General features: G+C 45.8%; 1 protein-coding gene across 4 annotated transcripts in view; it reads right to left on the reverse strand.

Moving 5' to 3' along the window:
* LOC143933469 (uncharacterized) overlaps positions 1-19,382 on the reverse strand; it is a 44,861-nt gene that overhangs the window by 5,760 nt on the left and 19,719 nt on the right. For all 4 annotated transcript variants that reach the window (XM_077456402.1, XM_077456378.1, XM_077456393.1 and 1 more), the window contains exons 4-5: positions 11,496-11,555; positions 11,184-11,366 (exon numbers count right to left, since the gene is read on the reverse strand). In XM_077456402.1, the coding sequence (XP_077312528.1) occupies positions 11,184-11,366; positions 11,496-11,555 (243 nt within the window). The remainder of the gene's footprint in view (positions 1-11,183; positions 11,367-11,495; positions 11,556-19,382) is intronic.

The raw sequence follows: 19,382 nt of genomic DNA on the forward strand, positions 1-19,382 counted from the left end.
AGGCCTCTGCAAAGATGCATCCTTGCGGCTTGGAACAGGAAGCCCCAACCTTGGATCTTCCTATGCGTCTATCCCCAGGGACACGCAAGAGTCTCGTCTGGTGGTTACAAACCAAGAATTTGCTGGAGGGCAAAACTTTTCTTCCTCTTCCATGGAAGATTATCACGACAGATGCCAGCCTGACAGGCTGGGGAGCAGTGTTGGAGGAGACATACTCGCAGGGGAAATGGTCTGCGATTGAGAGGCTATTGCCCATAAATGTCTTGGAGATCCGGGCAGTTTATATGGCTCTCATAAAGTGGTCTTACAGGCTATAAGGTCTCCCTGTTCGGGTTCAGTCCGACAATGCCACAGCAGTGGCTTATATCAATCACCAGGGCGGTACCAGGAGTCTGGTTGCGCAAAAAGAGGTGAATCGCATACTTGTCTGGGCAGAAAGGCATGTTCCATGTCTTTCTGCAGTCTTCATTTCAGGAGTGGAAAATTGGCAGGCGGATTTTCTGAGCCACCAGCAGTTGTGCCCAGGAGAATGGGCTCTGCACCCCGACGTGTTTCGGAACATATGTCACAGGTGGGGTACTCCAGACGTAGATCTGTTTGCATCCAGGTTCAACAGGAAACTGGACAATTTTGTGTCAACGACAAGAGATGCACTCGCTCAGGGGTCAGATGCTCTGACAGTTCCCTGGGATCAGTACAATCTGATCTATGCCTTCCCCCCGAGCCCGCTTCTGTCTCGGTTCCTGGGAAGAGTCAAGAGGGAGACAAAAATCGGTCCTTTTAGTGGCCCCCGCTTGGCCCAGGCGACCGTGGTGCGCAGAGATCATGAAGTTGGCAGTAGGCAGGCCATGGATCCTCCCTCTCTGGCCAGATCTGCTCTCACAGGGTCCAATTTACCATCCTGCTTTACACAGTCTGAATTTGACGGTTTGGCTGCTGAGACCCACATTCTGAGAGACCGTGGCCTTTCGGGGCCAGTCCTTTCTACTCTGGTTAATGCCAGAAAGCCGGCCTCCAGGCTTATTTATTACAAAATCTGGAGGGCATATGTTTCCTGGTGTGAACTCAGGAAATGGCATCCTAGAAAGTATGTCATTAGCAGGATCTTGACCTTTCTCCAGTCAGGCCTAGAAATGAATTTGGCCATAAGCACTATCAAGGTGCAGATTTCGGCCCTGTCAGTGTTTTATCATAAGCACTTGCACTTGCATTGCATTCCCTGGTGCGGGCTTTCATCCAGGGGGCCAGGTGGATAAGACCACCAGTCAAACCTCTGGTATGCCCATGGGATCTGAATTTGGTTCTCTCGGCTTTGCAGGGGCAACCATTTGAACCTTTGCATCTGGCTTCATTAGTTCTCCTGACTAAAAAATTGGTTTTCTTGGTAGCCATATCCACGGCTAGAATCAGAGCTAGCTCTTTCCAGCAAGGAGCCGTATCTAATTATTCATAAGGACCGGGTGGTCATGCGTCCCAACAGGTCCTTTCTACCTAAGATGGTTTCGGGATTCCATTTGAATCAAGACGTAATCCTACTATCCTTTTTTCCGGACCCACAGTCCGCAGAAGAAGAATCTTTGCACACTTTGGATGTAGTTAGAGCAATCAGTATATATCTTCAAGCAACTGCTCGGATAAGGAAAACTGATTGCTTGTTTATTTTGCCGGAAGGCCCTAGGAAGGGCCAGGCGGCGTCAAAATCCACTCTCTCAAGGTAGATTAGACAGACTATTTCTCAGGCCTATAGTGTTAAAGGGAAAATCCCTCCTTTTCCAGTGAAAGCGCACTCTCAGGGGCGGACTGACAACTTATGGGGCCCCCGGGCAATAGGAGATCATGGGGCCCCCTGTGTCCCTGTCCATACGCAAGCCACACAAAACACCACCTACTTATTGCACTGTGCCCACATTACATACGTTCGTCCCTTCCCCCTTTAGCTACAGTGGCTGCAGCTAAGGATGTACACATGCTGCAGCAGGAATTATACCTCCTGTTGCTTTTGGTGGCTGATTGTGACCCATTCAAGTAAATAGGGCCACTCTGCAAACACCTTGCAACTTTGTGCAATGCACGAAGTTGCAGCATGCTAGTGTGGGATCCAAGCGGTTAAAGTTTCCAAGCCTGGAGTTTGCATGTTCTCCCTGTGCCTGCGTGGGTTTCCTCCGGGTACCACGGTTTCCTCCCACAATCCAAAGACATGCAGGTAGGTTAATTGGCTTCTGTCCAAAATTGGCCCTAGTATATGAATGGGGACCTTGGATTGTGGGCTCCTTGAGGATTGGGACCGATGTGGGTGTAGCAATGTACAGGGAAAGGGACCATTGTAGACACTCACTCAGGTTGAACTGGATGGACTGGTGTCTTTATTCAACCTAACAAACTATGAAACTATGAAACTATGAAAGCAGGTGATGAGGAGGCAATACAAATCTTAACCCTTTTTTCACTGTACTGCACAAGGTTGCACGGCCTGTTGCAGAGCAGCCCCATTCACTTGAATGGGTTACGCTTGGCAGGCACTACACCGGCTAAGTGTGACAGGGTGTATAATTCCTGCTGCAAATGCAACATGTGTAAACCCCTGACCACTACATTTAAAGGGGGTGTGGTTGGGGGTGAGAAAAAAAGATGGCTCAACTATGAGGTTTTACCACCCCCAAACTGTGAATGTAAATGGACTCCTGAGATAAGGACAGAGATGGGCCCCTGGGATGACAGCAGAGATGGGCCCCTGGGATGACAGCAGAGAGGGGCCCCTGGGATGACAGCAGAGAGGGGCCCCTGGGATGACAGCAGAGAGGGGGTCCTGGGATGACAGCAGAGAGGGGGTCCTGGGATGACAGCAGAGAGGGGGTCCTGGGATGACAGCAGAGAGGGGTCCTGGGATGACAGCAGAGAGGGGGTCCTGGGATGACAGCAGAGAGGGGGTCCTGGGATGACAGCAGAGAGGGGGTCCTGGGATGACAGCAGAGAGGGGGTCCTGGGTTGGGAGCAGAGAGGGGGTCCTGAGATGGGAGCAGAGAGGGGGTCCTGGGATGAGAGCAGAGAGGGAGTCCTGGGATGAGAGCAGAGAGGGGGTCCTGGGGTGAGAGCAGAGGGGGGGTCCTGGGATGAGAGCAGAGAGGGGGTCCTGGGATGAGAGCAGAGGGGGGATCCTGGGATGAGAGCAGAGAGGGGTTCCTGGGATGAGAGCAGAGAGGGGGTCCTGAGATGAGAGCAGAGAGGGGGTCTTGGGATGAGAGCAGAAAGGGGGCCCAGGGATGACAGCAGAGAGGGGGTCCTGAGATGAGAGCAGAGAGGGGGTCCTGAGATGAGAGCAGAGAGGGGGTCCTGGTATGACAGCAGAGAGGGGGCCTGGGATGAGAGCAGAGAGGGGGGCCTGGGATGAGAGCAGAGAGGGGGGCCTGGTATGACAGCAGAGAGGGGGGCCTGGGATGAGAGCAGAGAGGGGGGCCTGGGATGAGAGCAGAGAGGGGGGCCTGGGATGAGAGCAGAGAGGGGGGCCTGAGATGAGAGCAGAGAGGGGGTCCTGAGATGAGAGCAGAGAGGGGGTCCTGGGATGAGAGGAGAGAGGGGGTCCTGGGATGAGAGCAGAGAGGGGGTCCTGGGATGAGAGCAGAGAGGGGGTCCTGGGTTGGGAGCAGAGAGGGGGTCCTGAGATGGGAGCAGAGAGGGGGTCCTGGGATGACAGCAGAGAGGGGTCCTGGGATGACAGCAGAGAGGGGGTCCTGGGATGACAGCAGAGAGGGGGTCCTGGGATGACAGCAGAGAGGGGGTCCTGGGATGACAGCAGAGAGGGGGTCCTGGGTTGGGAGCAGAGAGGTGGTCCTGAGATGGGAGCAGAGAGGGGGTCCTGGGATGAGAGCAGAGAGGGAGTCCTGGGATGAGAGCAGAGAGGGGGTCCTGGGGTGAGAGCAGAGGGGGGGTCCTGGGATGAGAGCAGAGAGGGGGTCCTGGGATGAGAGCAGAGGGGGGATCCTGGGATGAGAGCAGAGAGGGGTTCCTGGGATGAGAGCAGAGAGGGGGTCCTGAGATGAGAGCAGAGAGGGGGTCTTGGGATGAGAGCAGAAAGGGGGCCCAGGGATGACAGCAGAGAGGGGGTCCTGAGATGAGAGCAGAGAGGGGGGCCTGGGATGAGAGCAGAGAGGGGGGCCTGGTATGACAGCAGAGAGGGGGGCCTGGGATGAGAGCAGAGAGGGGGGCCTGGGATGAGAGCAGAGAGGGGGGCCTGGGATGAGAGCAGAGAGGGGGGCCTGAGATGAGAGCAGAGAGGGGGTCCTGAGATGAGAGCAGAGAGGGGGTCCTGGGATGAGAGGAGAGAGGGGGTCCTGGGATGAGAGCAGAGAGGGGGTCCTGGGATGAGAGCAGAGATGGGGTGCTGGGATGAGAGCAGAGAGGGGGTGCTGGGATGAGAGCATAGAGGGGGTGCTGGGATGAGAGCAGAAAGGGGGTCCTGGGATGAGAGCAGAGAGGGGGTCCTGGGATGAGAGCAGAGAGGAGGTCCTGAGATGAGAGCAGAGAGGAGGTCCTGGGATGAGAGCAGAGAGGGGGGCCTGGGATGAGAGCAGAGAGGGGGTCCTGAGATGAGAGCAGAGAGGGGGTCCTGAGATGAGAGCAGAGAGGGGGTCTTGGGATGAGAGCAGAGAGGGGGTCTTGGGATGAGAGCAGAAAGGGGGCCCAGGGATGACAGCAGAGAGGGGGTCCTGAGATGAGAGCAGAGAGGGGGTCCTGGGATGAGAGCAGAGAGGGGGTCCTGGGATGAGAGCAGAGTGGGTCCTGGGATGAGAGCAGAGAGGGGGGTCCTGGGATGAGAGCAGAGAGGGGGGACCCTGGGATGAGAGCAGAGAGGGGGGCCTGGGATGAGAGCAGAGAGGGGGGCCTGGGATGAGAGCAGAGAGGGGGGCCTGAGATGAGAGCAGAGAGGGGGTCCTGAGTTGAGAGCAGAGAGGGGGTCCTGGGATGAGAGGAGAGAGGGGGTCCTGGGATGAGAGCAGAGAGGGGGTCCTGGGATGAGAGCAGAGATGGGGTGCTGGGATGAGAGCAGAGAGGGGGTGCTGGGATGAGAGCATAGAGGGGGTGCTGGGATGAGAGCAGAAAGGGGGTCCTGGGATGAGAGCAGAGAGGGGGTCCTGGGATGAGAGCAGAGAGGAGGTCCTGAGATGAGAGCAGAGAGGAGGTCCTGGGATGAGAGCAGAGAGGGGGGCCTGGGATGAGAGCAGAGAGGGGGTCCTGAGATGAGAGCAGAGAGGGGGTCCTGAGATGAGAGCAGAGAGGGGGTCTTGGGATGAGAGCAGAAAGGGGGCCCAGGGATGACAGCAGAGAGGGGGTCCTGAGATGAGAGCAGAGAGGGGGTCCTGGGATGAGAGCAGAGAGGGGGTCCTGGGATGAGAGCAGAGTGGGTCCTGGGATGAGAGCAGAGAGGGGGGTCCTGGGATGAGAGCAGAGAGGGGGGACCCTGGGATGAGAGCAGAGAGGGGGGCCCTGGGATGAGAGCAGAGAGGGGGTCCTGGGATGAGAGCAGAGAGGGGGTCCTGGGATGAGAGCAGAGAGGGGGGGCCCTGGGATGAGATCAGAGAGGGGGGGCCCTGGGATGAGAGCAGAGAGGGGTGTCCTGGGTGAGAGCAGAGAGGGGGGTCCTGGATGAGAGCAGAGAGGGGGGCCCTGGGATGAGAGCAGAGAGGGGGGCCCTGGGATGAGAGCAGAGAGGGGGGTCCTGGGTGAGAGCAGAGAGGGGGGCCCTTGATGAGAGCAGAGAGGGGGGCCCTGGGATGACAGCAGAGAGGGGGGCCCTGGGACAAGAGGCAAGCTGCATCTCTTTGGGGAGTGTAACAGCATATGTGCTGTGGGATACTTTTGGATTGGGATTGGGTAAAGGACTTGTCCTAATAGGGGGATCAGATTTGAAATCACCCCACCTTGCAGCACAAGTCCACTGCTCTCCAAAAGCAACCCCCACCATCACTTCTCAGTGTGTGCATCCTGACCCCCCCCCCTTCCTTGTTACTGGGACGGTCACAGTGTGTCCCCCTCCCCTATCAACAAACTATATACACACCGCAGATGACCAGCACAGCTCTTGCAGTGGATGCTTTCCTCCCCGACTCCTCCCACCTCCTGTCTGTGTACACCGGAGCCAAGGAGGAGGATCCTCTGTCAGCTCTCTGTGTGATGTGTGCAGGATCAGTGGGGAGAGATGCCAGCGTCAGCTTTTAGTGCTGGAGAGGAAAGATCGCTGTGTGGGGAACCCGGGCACCCTGCAACACATGTGGGGGAGGTGTCCTGACTCTGAGTGCTCACGCTAGCGTGCCCCTGTCGGACCAGATACCGGAGCTCAGTGCTGGAACTTGTTACAGCACTGGGCTCCATGATCAACACAGTACCAGGAGCCTCTCATGGGGCCCCCTGCTGGCCCCGGGCCCTCGGGCAGTGCCCGAGTGCCAAAATGGTCAGTCCGCCCCTGCGCACTCTACTAGGGCTGTAAGTGCTTCTTCGGCAGTGCATCACCAGGCCTCCCTGGCTCAGATCTGTAAGGCTGTAACTAGGTCATCAGTCCACACATTCACCAGATTCTATCAGGTGGATGTCAGAGGGCAAGAGGATATCGCCTTCGGGCGCAGTGTACTGCAGGCTGCAGTTTAGGTCCTCCGGTCCCTGGCGGTTATTGATTATGATCTGTGTCTCCCTCCCCTCAATCTGAGCATTGCTTTGGGACATCCCACTATGCAATGAAGCTCCTGTGTCCCGTGATGTATGATCAAGAAAATGGGATTTTTATATACAGCTTACCTGTAAAATCCTTTTCTTGAGAGTACATCACGGGACACAGAGCTCCCGCCCCTCTTGGGTTTTACGTGGTTTCTTATTGCTTTGCTACAAAACTGAGGTGCCTCCCATATGGGAGGGGTTATATAGGGGAGGAATTCTCCTTAATTGGGGTTAACCAGTGTCCAATCACCAGAGGTGCCTATATAACCCATTATGTAATGAAGCTCCTGTGTCCCGTGATGTACTCTCAAGAAAAGGATTTTACAGGTAAGCTGTATATAAAAATCCAATTTTTTTAATCTATTTGCAGAGAGGATCGAATGAACACAGAGAGACGGTCTGTGTTCATCCGCTCCCCCCATAGGGGAGAGCAGAGATCTGACAGGGCGGTCCCTGCACAGTGTGCAGGGACCGCTCTGTCATCCGCCGGCTCAGCGGGAATCAATGGAGAGATCCCTATTGAGCAAGCAGATGTTCACGAGGCGGATCATCATGGATGCGTCCCGTGTGAAAGGACCCTTACATAGAAATCCTCCATATACACAAATATACACCGACAGTTGATCCAAGGAAGGCAAAAAAAAAAAACAACCCTTTGAAGCATGGCCCAATTTGTAATTGAATAGTCCATAGGGGATCTGCAGGGGCTGATTCCATCTAAATATATGCACATAAATGAAAATTTTCACATTGAAGCATGAAGCCGCTCACAGCAGGGGTCCAGTGCGTCCCTGTTCACCGTTTCTGGTCCGATTTCAATCCACATTTTTGGCTGAATTCGGACCTGAAACAGACCAGAAGACGCACAAGACTTCTGTGCAATTCACACCAGAGCCCCTTTGGAGATGTGTGAACCAGCTCCATATAGAGCCGGTCACAATCTCCTGACATGCAAATTGGATGCGGCTTCGCAATACTGTGTACCCAGCCTGAAGTAGAACTATAGGCAAAACTTTTGTTTTCATTTTAGATCGCATATGGGAGGATTGTAACCCCTGTCAGGTTTTCTTTGCCATCTGTGTCCTATTGGGGAAATTTGCATTAACTTCCTGTCCTTTAACCACATTAGGAAGTAAGAATAAATTCTTCCAAAGGAAGGGAATCCTTAAATTGTCACCAGAACTAGTATCCCCATTGGAAGATTTCAGCCCAAACTTTGGGATTTTCTTTCACGTTCACTTTCGATGATAATGGTAAATAGAACAAAAAAGGATGGATCTCCTTAACAGGGACAAATATAGCAAAAAAAAAAAAATGTTCTAATCCCTCGCCAAATCCCTATCCAAAAACAAAAAAAAAGTTTTGCCTTTAGTTATACATAAAAGCAGACCTTCACTAAAAAGTGAGGGGGGAAGGAGGGGGAGCAGGTACCTTTTACTGACAGGTACTCACCCCCACTTCCACAATTCTCACCTAGGCAAGAATTAGAATTAGTTGTTAAAAAAAAAACAATAATTAGAATTAGAGTTTGGCCATCCCCTCTCCCCAACTGCGGCACATATCCCAGGAGACTGTGGGATCAATATAATGGCATAGTACAATCTTGCTTAATACAGTGGGGAGCCAGCAGGAAGTCACAGCTGCTCCCAAAGTCAAAATGGCAGCGCCAGTGATCCCAACACTATTAAAGAACCATCCCAGTTGAAGACAGTGCTGGATTTCAGGGCTGATGGGCGTCTGTTTATTACACATCCTCAGCTACAATATTTGTAGATGACTTGTATTTTTTTAAAGACTGTAGTTCCTCCTAAGGACTTAATATATACAGACTAAAACATAATGCACTGCGTTAACAATATACGGCTGGTAAAATAAGTATTGAACACATCACCATTTTCCTAGGTAAATATATTTATAAAGGTGCTACTGCCATTAAATGTTCACCACATATCAGTAACAACCCATGCAATCCATACATACAAAGAAAACAAAACAAATAGTTTTAAAAATTAAGTTATGTGTACTAAAATGAAGTAACACAGAAAAAAAGTATTGAACACGCCAACTGAAATTCATTTAATACTTCATACAAAATCCTTTGTTGGTAATGACAGCTTTAAGATGCCTCCTGTATGGAGAAACTAGTCACATGCATTTCTCAGGTGTGATTTTGACCCATTCTTCCACACAGTCTTCAAATCTTGAAGTTTCCGTGGGCTTCTTCTATGAACTCTGATCATTAGTTCTTTCCACAGATTTTATACTGGATTTAGTCAGGTGATTGGCTGGGCCATTCTAGCAGCTTTATTTTCTTTTAAAACCAATTGAGAGTTTCCTTTGTATTTGGAATCATGTCCACCCTTGTTTCATTTTCATCATCCTGGTAGCTGGGAGAAGATTTTTATCAAGAATGTCTTAGTACATTTTACCATTCATCCTTTCTTTAATGGCATGAAGTTTGCCAGTACCGCATGCTGAAAAACAGCCCCTCACCATGATGTTCATTCCCAACTCCAAACTTCACTTTTGGAATGGTGGTTTTGGGGTGATGTGCAGTGCCATTTCACCTCCAAACATGGTGTGTAGTATGGCATCCAAAGAGTTAAATTTTGGTCTCATCTGACCAGACTATATTCTCCCAGAATTCCACAGGCTTGTCTAAATGTTGTGCAGCAAACTTTAAACGAGCTTCAACAATCTTTTTCTTCAGCAATGAAGTCTTGCATGGTCATGGCGGTTGAGTGCATTACTTACTGCAGTTTATGGTGAAATTATGTTCTTTCCACTTTCGGATTGTGGCGCCAACAGTGCTTACTGGAACATTCAGAAGTTTAGAAGTCCTTCTGTAACCAATGCCATCAGTATGTTTTGCAACAATAAGGTTGCAAAGATCTTGAGAGAGCTCTTTGCTTTTACCCATCATGAGATGTTTCTTGTGTGACACCTTGGTAATGAGACACCTATTTATAGGCTTTCAGTTGAGACTGAACCAGCTGGTGTCTTGGCTTTCCATGCCTTTTTTTGCACTTCTTTTTCTTCATGTGTTCAATATAGTTTCCCTTTGTCATTCCATTTTATTACACATAAATTCATTTCTGAACGTATTTGTTTTTGTTTCTTTGTATGGATTGCATGGGTTGTCAATAGCACCTTAAGAAATATTTAAAAATGTAGAAAAATGGTGACGTGTTCAATACTTATTTTATATTTTTTTGTATTTGGACTGCGAAATCACTAATTATTTCAATATATATATATATATATATATATATACACATATATATATATATATATATACATATATATATATATATATATATATATATATATATATATATATATATATATTAGGATTATAATTTTCATAAATTGATCTAATTAAATAACATAGCTACAGATAGTATATTCTGAAAATTACTCAAGTCCCAAAAATATTCTTAGTTATTCCGACATAAGTCGAACAGCTGTTGATAACATGCCATTGGCTAAAGCACTTTTTTTCTAAAAGCTATAGCACAAGTGGTAGGAGCTGAAAATGTAACATATCGCAGCTTAGCAATCATTAGATGTGTTGGATGCATTAGTCTTCCTTTTGGTAGGCTTTTTTTCATCCGTTTTTACCAGGTGATCAAGCCAATATACACACTTCCTGTATTAGGGTGCCTTCAATTTAGATGGAGGACCAACAGAAGCATATTTGGATGGCAGCATTGTCACTCTGGGGGGGAGGGAAGTCTTAAATGCACTAGCAGATTTTGATATACCAACAAATTGAAGCCAGACTCCAGCTAACAGTTTTTAAGCCATTACAGCAGCAGTTTTGTTCCTTTTGCGATAAAGGTTTTACATATAAAATCTGAATATTGTAAGCACCCCTGTTGGTGTTAAATGGTTTGTCTCAGCCTTCTAACTGCTATATGAGCAGGACAGCTTGTTCGGTGGAAAAACAACAGACCTACTGTCTGGATCACCAGGTGAAAATGAAAACCTAAGAAAGAAAACAAATGCAGCTGTCACTTCTAAGCATTGGCAAGCTGCAAAAAAAAAAAAAAAAGATGTTTGCTTTTGAGTCTATGGGTGGGAAAGTAAATATATGAATATGAAGTGTGATGATTTTGTAGATATTTATTGTATAATGAGGAAAATTATAAAAGATAAAATAAACAAAACAAAAGGCTTTTTCTAAACAGCAAGTGGGGTAAGCATCCTATTTTTCTACAATTTCCAGGGAGTGGACATATCCTCCATATTAAAAAGAAAAGATGAGAGGTTTTGATTTAATTTGAAAATCACCATGGATATTTACGAACACTTATTCCCTATATTTAGCTCTGAAAGGTAGGCAGCTGTTTATGGGCCAAGGTTGCATGCGCAACGGATGATAGATATAGCCAATATTGTTATGATTTCTCCTTTCATATTTTATGTAACACAATCATATTTTTTCACCCGGTCGCTTTGTTTGATTTTATTCTTACCTGTTATCAGCCAGCAGAACCAGAAGGTAGACAGCGTGCAAATAAATAAGAAAAACAATATTAACTTGTCACTTGAAAGCAGGATTGTGACTGTGCAGCCCATTAGGAGGAAGATTATTCCTTGTACAAGTACATAGATAGGGATATGTCTTTCCAGCGTGCATTTATCCAGGTATAATGCCCCTGTATAGAAACGAGAGAGAAAAATAAGAGGCAATACCTCATTCGTACCACTCCGATTTTAGAATTGAATGTATTATTCTTATTAGTATCTTATCTATTCTGAATTACATTTTTTTCTGTTACACTTACCCATGCTTATGAAAGTAATGCCAAGAATACATAGAACAGCGATTGCTAAACACACGCCAACTAGAAGAAACATTGAAAGTTAATACTGGAAAAATATAGTGGTTTCAAAACATTTGCAGTTCAAATACATGAATGGTTCTATAGCTATGGCTCAATAAATATCCTAAAACACAATGAAACAAGATGAATGAACTTCAGTGTAAATGTATCTGACAGGATGTAACTCAGAATGAACTGGTGCGGTGTGTTCATTTCCACATCACACTACAAATGTAACAAGGGACTGTTCAGCATGTTGCAATGGGGCAAGTTGTTTACTTTTAACCACTTAAGGCCCGAAAGGATTTAATGACCTGGCCATTTTTTTTGCGATACTGCACTGCGTAATTTTAAATGACAATTGCGGGGTCGTGCGACACTGTACCCAAACAAAATTGACACCCTTTTTTTTACCCACAAAATTAGCTTTCTTTTGGTGTTACTTGATAACCTCTGCGCTTTTTATTTATTGCACTATAAGCAAAAAAACACCAACATTTAAAAAAAGAAAAACAAACAATATTTTTTAAATTTGTAACTTTTTTTATATTTTTTATATTTTTGCTATAATAAATATAAAAAAAACAAAATTACTTCATGAGTTTAGACCAATATGTATTTTTCTACATATTTTTGGTAAAACAATCGCATTAAGCGTATATTGATTGGTTTGCACAAAAGTTATAGTGTCTACAAAATAGGAAATATATTTATGCTATTTTGTTTACTAGTAATGGCGGTGATCAGTGATTTTTAACAGGATTGTGACGTTGTGGCGGACAGATCAGACACATTTTTTGGGACCAGTGACATCCCCCCCATGGGGGGAGTGGACTGACTGGGAGTACAGAGAGATCGTTGTTCTTGATCACTAGGAACAGACAATCACTATGTATTTCCCTGACAGAACCGGGATCTGTTGGTTTACATTGACAGATCCCAATTATGGCTCTGTAGAACGATCATGGGTGTCCGGCGGACATCGCGGCCATGTGCATCAGCTCCCCCAACGTGCAGCGTGCACGCTGTTATAGCTTTTAAAGGGTCCGCCGTCCTGGTATGGCGATTTGCGGGAACGAGCCAACCGGCCGCAGTATAATTATGGCTACTGGTCGGCAAGTGGTTAATGCCTTGCACATAGGGCCTGAATGTTGTCATAATCTGTGCTACATTAAGCCTGGGCAAGATTAAAATGTTAGAAAGGAATTGTAAAATAATTATATTTCTTCTTAAAGCTTGTAAACTGTTATTTCCTGGTTAACTGCGCACCAGATGTTATAAAGTCTATGGCAAAGGGTGGCTGTTAAGGCAGAATCATTAGTTGACTGCCTATACTTGCTTATTAGGACCTCAGATCCCTTCAGTAGCATTCCTATGACTAATGCCTTGTCATCGATTAACTGGTCTGTACCCGCAGACAGAAAAGTAAGGCCCATTTTACACTGGTGCATTTTTGCAGCGCTTTCCAGGGCGCAGGGTTCCCCTTAAAATTCATACCCTTCAGGTCTGGTATGGATTTTGGTGGGATCCCTACGCCATTTTTTTTAAATTTGGTGCAGCGTTCCCCTTAATTTCCATATCAGACCCGAAGGGCCCAGTATGGATTTTAGGTGGACCCCCACCCAATTTTATTTTTAAAATTTTGGCTTGGGGTTCCCCTTAATATTCATACCAGACCCAAAGGGCCTGATAATGGGCTGGGGGGGGATCCCATACTCTTTTTTTCAATGAGTTTTATCTATATTGCGGAGACCCGACAATTCATTACAGCCGCGATCAGTTTCAAATGACAATTTTTCCTTTAGAAATGTCATTTTGCTGTGGTACTGTTCTAAACACGGGAAAAATGCGCCACTTTACGGGCATACTATAGACACCCCCCAGGCACAATATTTAAAGGAATATTTCATTTTTCTTGTTTCACTTTAAGCATTTAAAAAAAAATCACTGCTCCCAAAAAAACGGCCAATTTAAAAAAAATGATTTGCATTGATACATGTCCCCTGGGTCAAGACTCAGGTCCCCAAACACTTTTTATGACAATAACTTGCATATAAGCCTTTAAAATGAGCACTTTTGATTATTCATGTTAGTGTCCCATAGACTTTAACGGTGTTCCTGCAGCTTTTGAATTTGCCTGGAACACTGCATATTCGGTTTTCGCAGAATATCCAAACAACCAAAGTTCGGCCCGAGCTTATGCTTGGGCCAAACTGTTCCCCCATTCCTAGTTATAACTAGTGTCAGATTTTTATTTTCACAATCTATGCCCCATTGCAGAGATTCTTATTCACTTCCTGTCCCATAGCCAAACCGGAAGTGGGAGGAAATCCCTGCAAATTAAAGGAAATCCTTGTGGACCTCCAGGTCACCAGAACTAGTGTCCCAATTATAAAATTTCCCCTCGATAACTTTTCTGGGAGCAACCCAAAATTTGGGATTTTCTTTTACTTTCACTTTCAATGAGGACAAGCAGAGAGGGTGAATAAAGCAATAATCCATAGCTACTTTATCCAAAACAAAAAAAAGGTTTTGCTTTTAGTTATACTTTAAATCCTATGTAACTCTGCACACTGCAGGTGAACTACACTTTGAAAAGTCTTGCATGGTCCATTGACTTGCAATTGCACCAAAAAGGCACCTTCCATTGTAAGTAATTGGGAACGCATCAAAGGTGCATCAGCGTAAATGGGATTAAAAAATAGATCAAGTACAGTAAAACCTTGGATTGCGAGCATAATTTGTTCCGGAAACGTGCTTGTAATCCAAAGCACTCGTATATCGAATTTCCCCATAAGAAATAATGGAAACTTAGATGATTCTTCCACAACCATTTGTTTATAAATCCTTCAGTCTATAGTCTAAATATTCTCTCTTTTTTATTATAATAATAAAAAAATAAAAAAACACAAACAAATACATAGTGATTAACACATTTCTATGTTTCAGTTACATTCTTGCATCATTTCATTTGATTTGTGTTCCCCATATCCCCTATCCCCTCCCCCTAAAGAAGAAAATAAATAAATAATAATAATAAATAAAGTAAAACGTAAGTCACCCTAATCAATCACCCCTCTCCCCTCCCCCATTCCCCCTCATGTGCCACCTTTTTTAGACCCATTATGTATCCAACATATAGCTGAGAGAGTTTTTAAACTTTAACCATTTCCCCCAATTTCTATCTACTGAGTCTTCTGCTGTATGTATGGTTTCCTCTATAGATCTACAAACACTCTACCTTTGCTACCATGCTTTAATTTTTAGCTGTGTTTAATAGGTGTGGGACTAAGGCGTTTTTATACTGAATGACCATTTCTCTCGTGACATGAAAAATACATTTCCATGGGTCCATCTCAATGTGTTCTCCTGTTATTTGATAAATCACCCCATAATTCCCTCCCAGGAAGTCTGTATCTTTACACATTGCCACCACAGGTGCGCAAAGGTCCTTGGAGCGTCACAACCCCTCCAACATGTTGGGGGGCAATCCGCTCTGATCCTATGTGTCCTCTGTGGGGTCACATACCGTCTTGACAATAGTTTATAGCACATCTCTTAATCTGTCTTAATGTCTCTTGAGGAAAAAACAGGCTAATCTTAAAATATTCCTCTTGTTTTCCTCATCTCTGAGGGTTAATTTTTCCTCCTCCCATTTTCCCATATATGTTGGGTATTCAGGCTCTTCTTCTTTTACTAGTATTTTATATATTTAATGCCGTGTACACACGATCGGAATTCTCGTCAGAAGAAGCTCTGATGGTTTTCCCGATGGAATTCCGACGGAATTCCGCTCAAGCTGTCTTGCCTACACACGGTCACAGCAAATTCCGATAGTTTCGAACGCGGTGACGTACAACACGTATGACGGAACTAGAAAAAGGAAGTTCAATAGCTAGTAGCCAATAGCTTCTGTCTCGTAGTTGAATCTGAGCATGCGTGATTTTTTGGAGTGTCGGAATTGCATACACACGATCGGAATTACCGATAGAAAGTTTTTCCGTTGGGAAAATTGAGAACATGCTATCAATTTTTGACTGGCCGAAATTCGGACAGCTAAATTCCGATGTAGCATACACATGGTCGCATTTTCCGATGAAAAGCTCTCATCTGTCTTTTTCTGGCTGGAATTCCGACCGTGTGTACGCGGTATTAGATATACTTTGGTTTAAGCACAAAGGAGAGCAGAGTAGCTTCTCTATTAGCCTCATAATACCTTTTCCCTGCAGTGGTTGTGGTAGTGATTGTGTAAAATGCTGTAATTGTGATACCTCCACCTATCTAATGGCATGCTTCCCCATTTTTGTGTAATTGCCATGTACATATATATTCTATTGCCTTTCATCACATCCTGCAGTTATATTTCCTCTTTTTTGCCCATCTAATAAAGTATACATGTTCCTCTTTCCCTGGCTTAAAATAATTTGTGCCTAAAATAAAACTAACAGTACATTGTGTTCCCAGTGATACTGTCTGCCTAGTCCACCCCATATCCTAAAAGTGTTCCTAATGTGTGGGTTTGTGCTACTAGCTAAATCTCGGTGTAGCCGTGGTAGCCATACCATCTTCCCTAAATCAACTTTACTTTGTGAAGCCAAAGTTTAGCCAATTTTTCCCTTCTTTATTGTGCATCCACTCTGCTATCTGAGAGTTAGAAATTGCCTGATATTATTTCTTAAAGTCGGGGGGCTGCTAGCCCCCCTGTCTTTTTTTCCCTTCACCAACGTTGCATATGAAATCCTAGGGCGTTTGTGTGCCCATGTAAATTTTAATACCATAGATCCTAATTTCCGGAAATATTCCTGGGGTAGTGTTATTGGAATCATTTGAAATATATATGTTAATTTTGGCAAAATGTTAATTTTAGACATGTGCAAAAGGAAAAAAATTGTTTAGTTTCGTTTCGTTTTAATTTGTTAATTAATTAATTTCGTTTAGCTATATTCGTTAAATTCTTTTCGGATTTCGTTTTCTACCGAATTCGAAAAATCAGTCGCATTCGAAAATATTTCAACCAAATTCGAAAATATTTCTACCCAATTCAAAATGATTTCAACTTGATTCGAAATTATTTCAACCGCATTCAAAACTATTTCAACCGGATTCGAAAATATTTTGCGACCCAACTTTAGGGCCATGTATCTCGGGGTTACTTGGTGCTAGAAACCTCAAATTTGGAGATGTTGTAGTGCTATTTCTGTTGTGTTTGCATACCAAATTTGGTGTTTCTAGCTATAAGTGACCCCGCGATATGTGGCCCCAAATTCGGGTCGCAAAATGTAATTCTCTGCTGAAGAAAAGTGCTTGACATTTTGTGGCTCGACTTTGGGGCCACGTATCTCGGGTCACTTGGTGCTATAAACACCAAATTTGGACATGTGGTAGTGCTAGTTCTATTGTGTTTGCATACTAAATTTGGTGTTTCTAGCTATAAGTGACCCCGAGATATGTGGCCCCAAATTCGGGTCGCAAAATGTCATTCTCTGCTGCAGAAAAGTACTTGGCATATTGCCCATATCTGGGGTCACTTGGTGGCAGGTAACGTGGCAAGTGGACAATCCACAACTTGGTCACGTGGCACTCGTGGCCGGTCACGTGGCACTCGTGGCAGGTGTCGTGGCAAGTGGACAATAGACAACTTGTGGCAGGTGACGTGGCAAGTGGACAAATACAATACACAACTTTTGGCAAGTGGACAATGACATACAGCATATGCACTTGCCTTGCGATCGACATCTGTAACTTCTTCAATCAGGCATGCTGACAACTTCATTGATACCATAAATATAAATGAAATAAGATGTGTGTGTGTTTTTTTTTTGCACTGGTACACTGCAAGTATGAAAAGTTGATGTGACAGATATATATAAGCAAGTATAAGTAAATAACCATCTTCCAAAATTTCTAATTCAAATAGAAAAGATTAGAACAGAATAGAAAAAAATATATAATTTAACCACTTTAGGACCGCCGCATGTAATTATATGTCGGCAGAATGGCATGTACTGCCTTCCAGCGGGTGGGGGGTTCGATCGGTCCGTTTCACTTCAGGAGTGATCCGGGATGAGGGGATACCCGTTGGTTTCTGGCCATCCCCTCTCGATCGCTCTTGGCGAATGAGAAGCTTCCCCTGCCTGTATAGTGTAAACACAGGCAGGAGGAAGTGATGTCACTCTCCTCGTGGCTGTCTTTTTGACCGGACTGCAAGGAGAGGACATAGTAAGTGTGCACCAATCACTACACTGACATGTAGGTACACATTGGCACACAAATCACCCCCCCCCCGATCGCCCCCCCCCCCATCCCCCCTCCCAGTCAAAGTGTCACTGATTGCAGTGACCATTTATTTACTGATCACTGCATTTAGTGTCAGTTGTGACAGTAAAAAGTGTCAGGGCAGTTAGTGTTAGGTCCAGGGTAGCCCCCTACCCCCCCAATAAAGGTTTAACCCCCTGATTGCCCCTAGAGTTAACCCTTTCACCAGCGATCACCGTATAAGTGTCACTGGTGACGCTGGTTAGCCAGTTAGTTATTTAGGTTCCCCGTCAGGTTTTTATATAGTGTCAGGGACCCCCATATACTACCTAATAAAGGTTTTAACCCCCTGATTGCCCCTAGAGTTAACCCTTTCACCCCTTTTGCCAGTGTCACTAAGCAATCATTTTTCTGATTGCTGCATTAGTGTCACTGGTCCCGCTAGGTAGCTAGTTATTTTTTAGGTTCACCGCCAGGTTTTTATAGTGTTAGGTACCCCCATATACTACCTAATAAAGATTTTAACCCCCTGATTGCCCCTAGAGCAGGGGTCTCAAACTGGCGGCCCTCCAGCTGTTGCTAAACTACAAGTCCCATGAGGCATTGCAAGGCTGACAGTTACAAGCATGCCTCCCACAGGCAGAGGCATGATAGGACTTGTAGTTTTGCAACAGCTGGAGGGCCGCCAGTTTGAGACCTCTGCCCTAGAGTTAACCCTTTCACCAGCGATCACCGTATAAGTGCCACTGGTGACGCTGGTTAGCCAGTTAGTTATTTAGTTATTTACGTTCCCCTTCAGGATTTTATATAGCGTCAGGGATCCCCATATACTACCTAATAAAGGTTTTAACCCCCTGATTGCCCCTAGTTAACCCTTTCACCAGTGATAACCGTATAAGTGTTACGGGTGACTCTGGTTAGTTAGTTTGCTTTCTATAGCATCAGGGCACCCACCATTTATTACCCAATAAAGGTTTAACCCCCTGATCACCCGGCGGGTGATATCAATTAGGTTTTAGGGTCAGATAGGGTCTGCGTCGCCCCAGGCAGCGCTAGATTAGTGCCAGTACCGCTAACACCCACGCACAACGCATACACCTCCCGTAGTGGTATAGTATCTGAACAGATCAATATCTGATCTGATCAGATCTATACTAGCGTCCCCAGCAATTTAGGGTTCCAAAAAACGCATTGTTAGCGGAATCAGCCCAGATACCTGCTAGCACCTGCGTTTTGCCCCTCCGCCCAGCCCACCCAAGTGCAGTATCGATCGATCACTGTCACTTACAAAACACTGAACACATAACTGCAGTGTTCGCAGAGTCAGGCCTGATCCCTGCGATCGCTAACTGTTTTTTTGGTAGCGTTTTATATTTAAATCCTGAAGGCTGTGCTGAGTTTTTGGGGTCCCGTACGCGGCTAGGCTCCCAAAAAGTCCCCCACATGTGGTATCCCCGTACTCAGGAGAAGCAGCAGAATTTATTTTGGGGTGTAATTTCACTTATGCCCATAGCATGTGTGAGCAATATATAATTTAGTGACAACTTTGTGCAAAAAAAAAAGTTTGTAATATTCCCGCAACTTGTGGCAAAA

The sequence above is a fragment of the Lithobates pipiens genome, unplaced genomic scaffold (genome assembly GCF_037356315.1).
Source record: "Lithobates pipiens isolate NorthernLeopardFrog02 unplaced genomic scaffold, aLitPip1_a1.2 Scaffold_10, whole genome shotgun sequence".
Lineage (NCBI taxonomy): Eukaryota > Metazoa > Chordata > Amphibia > Anura > Ranidae > Lithobates > Lithobates pipiens.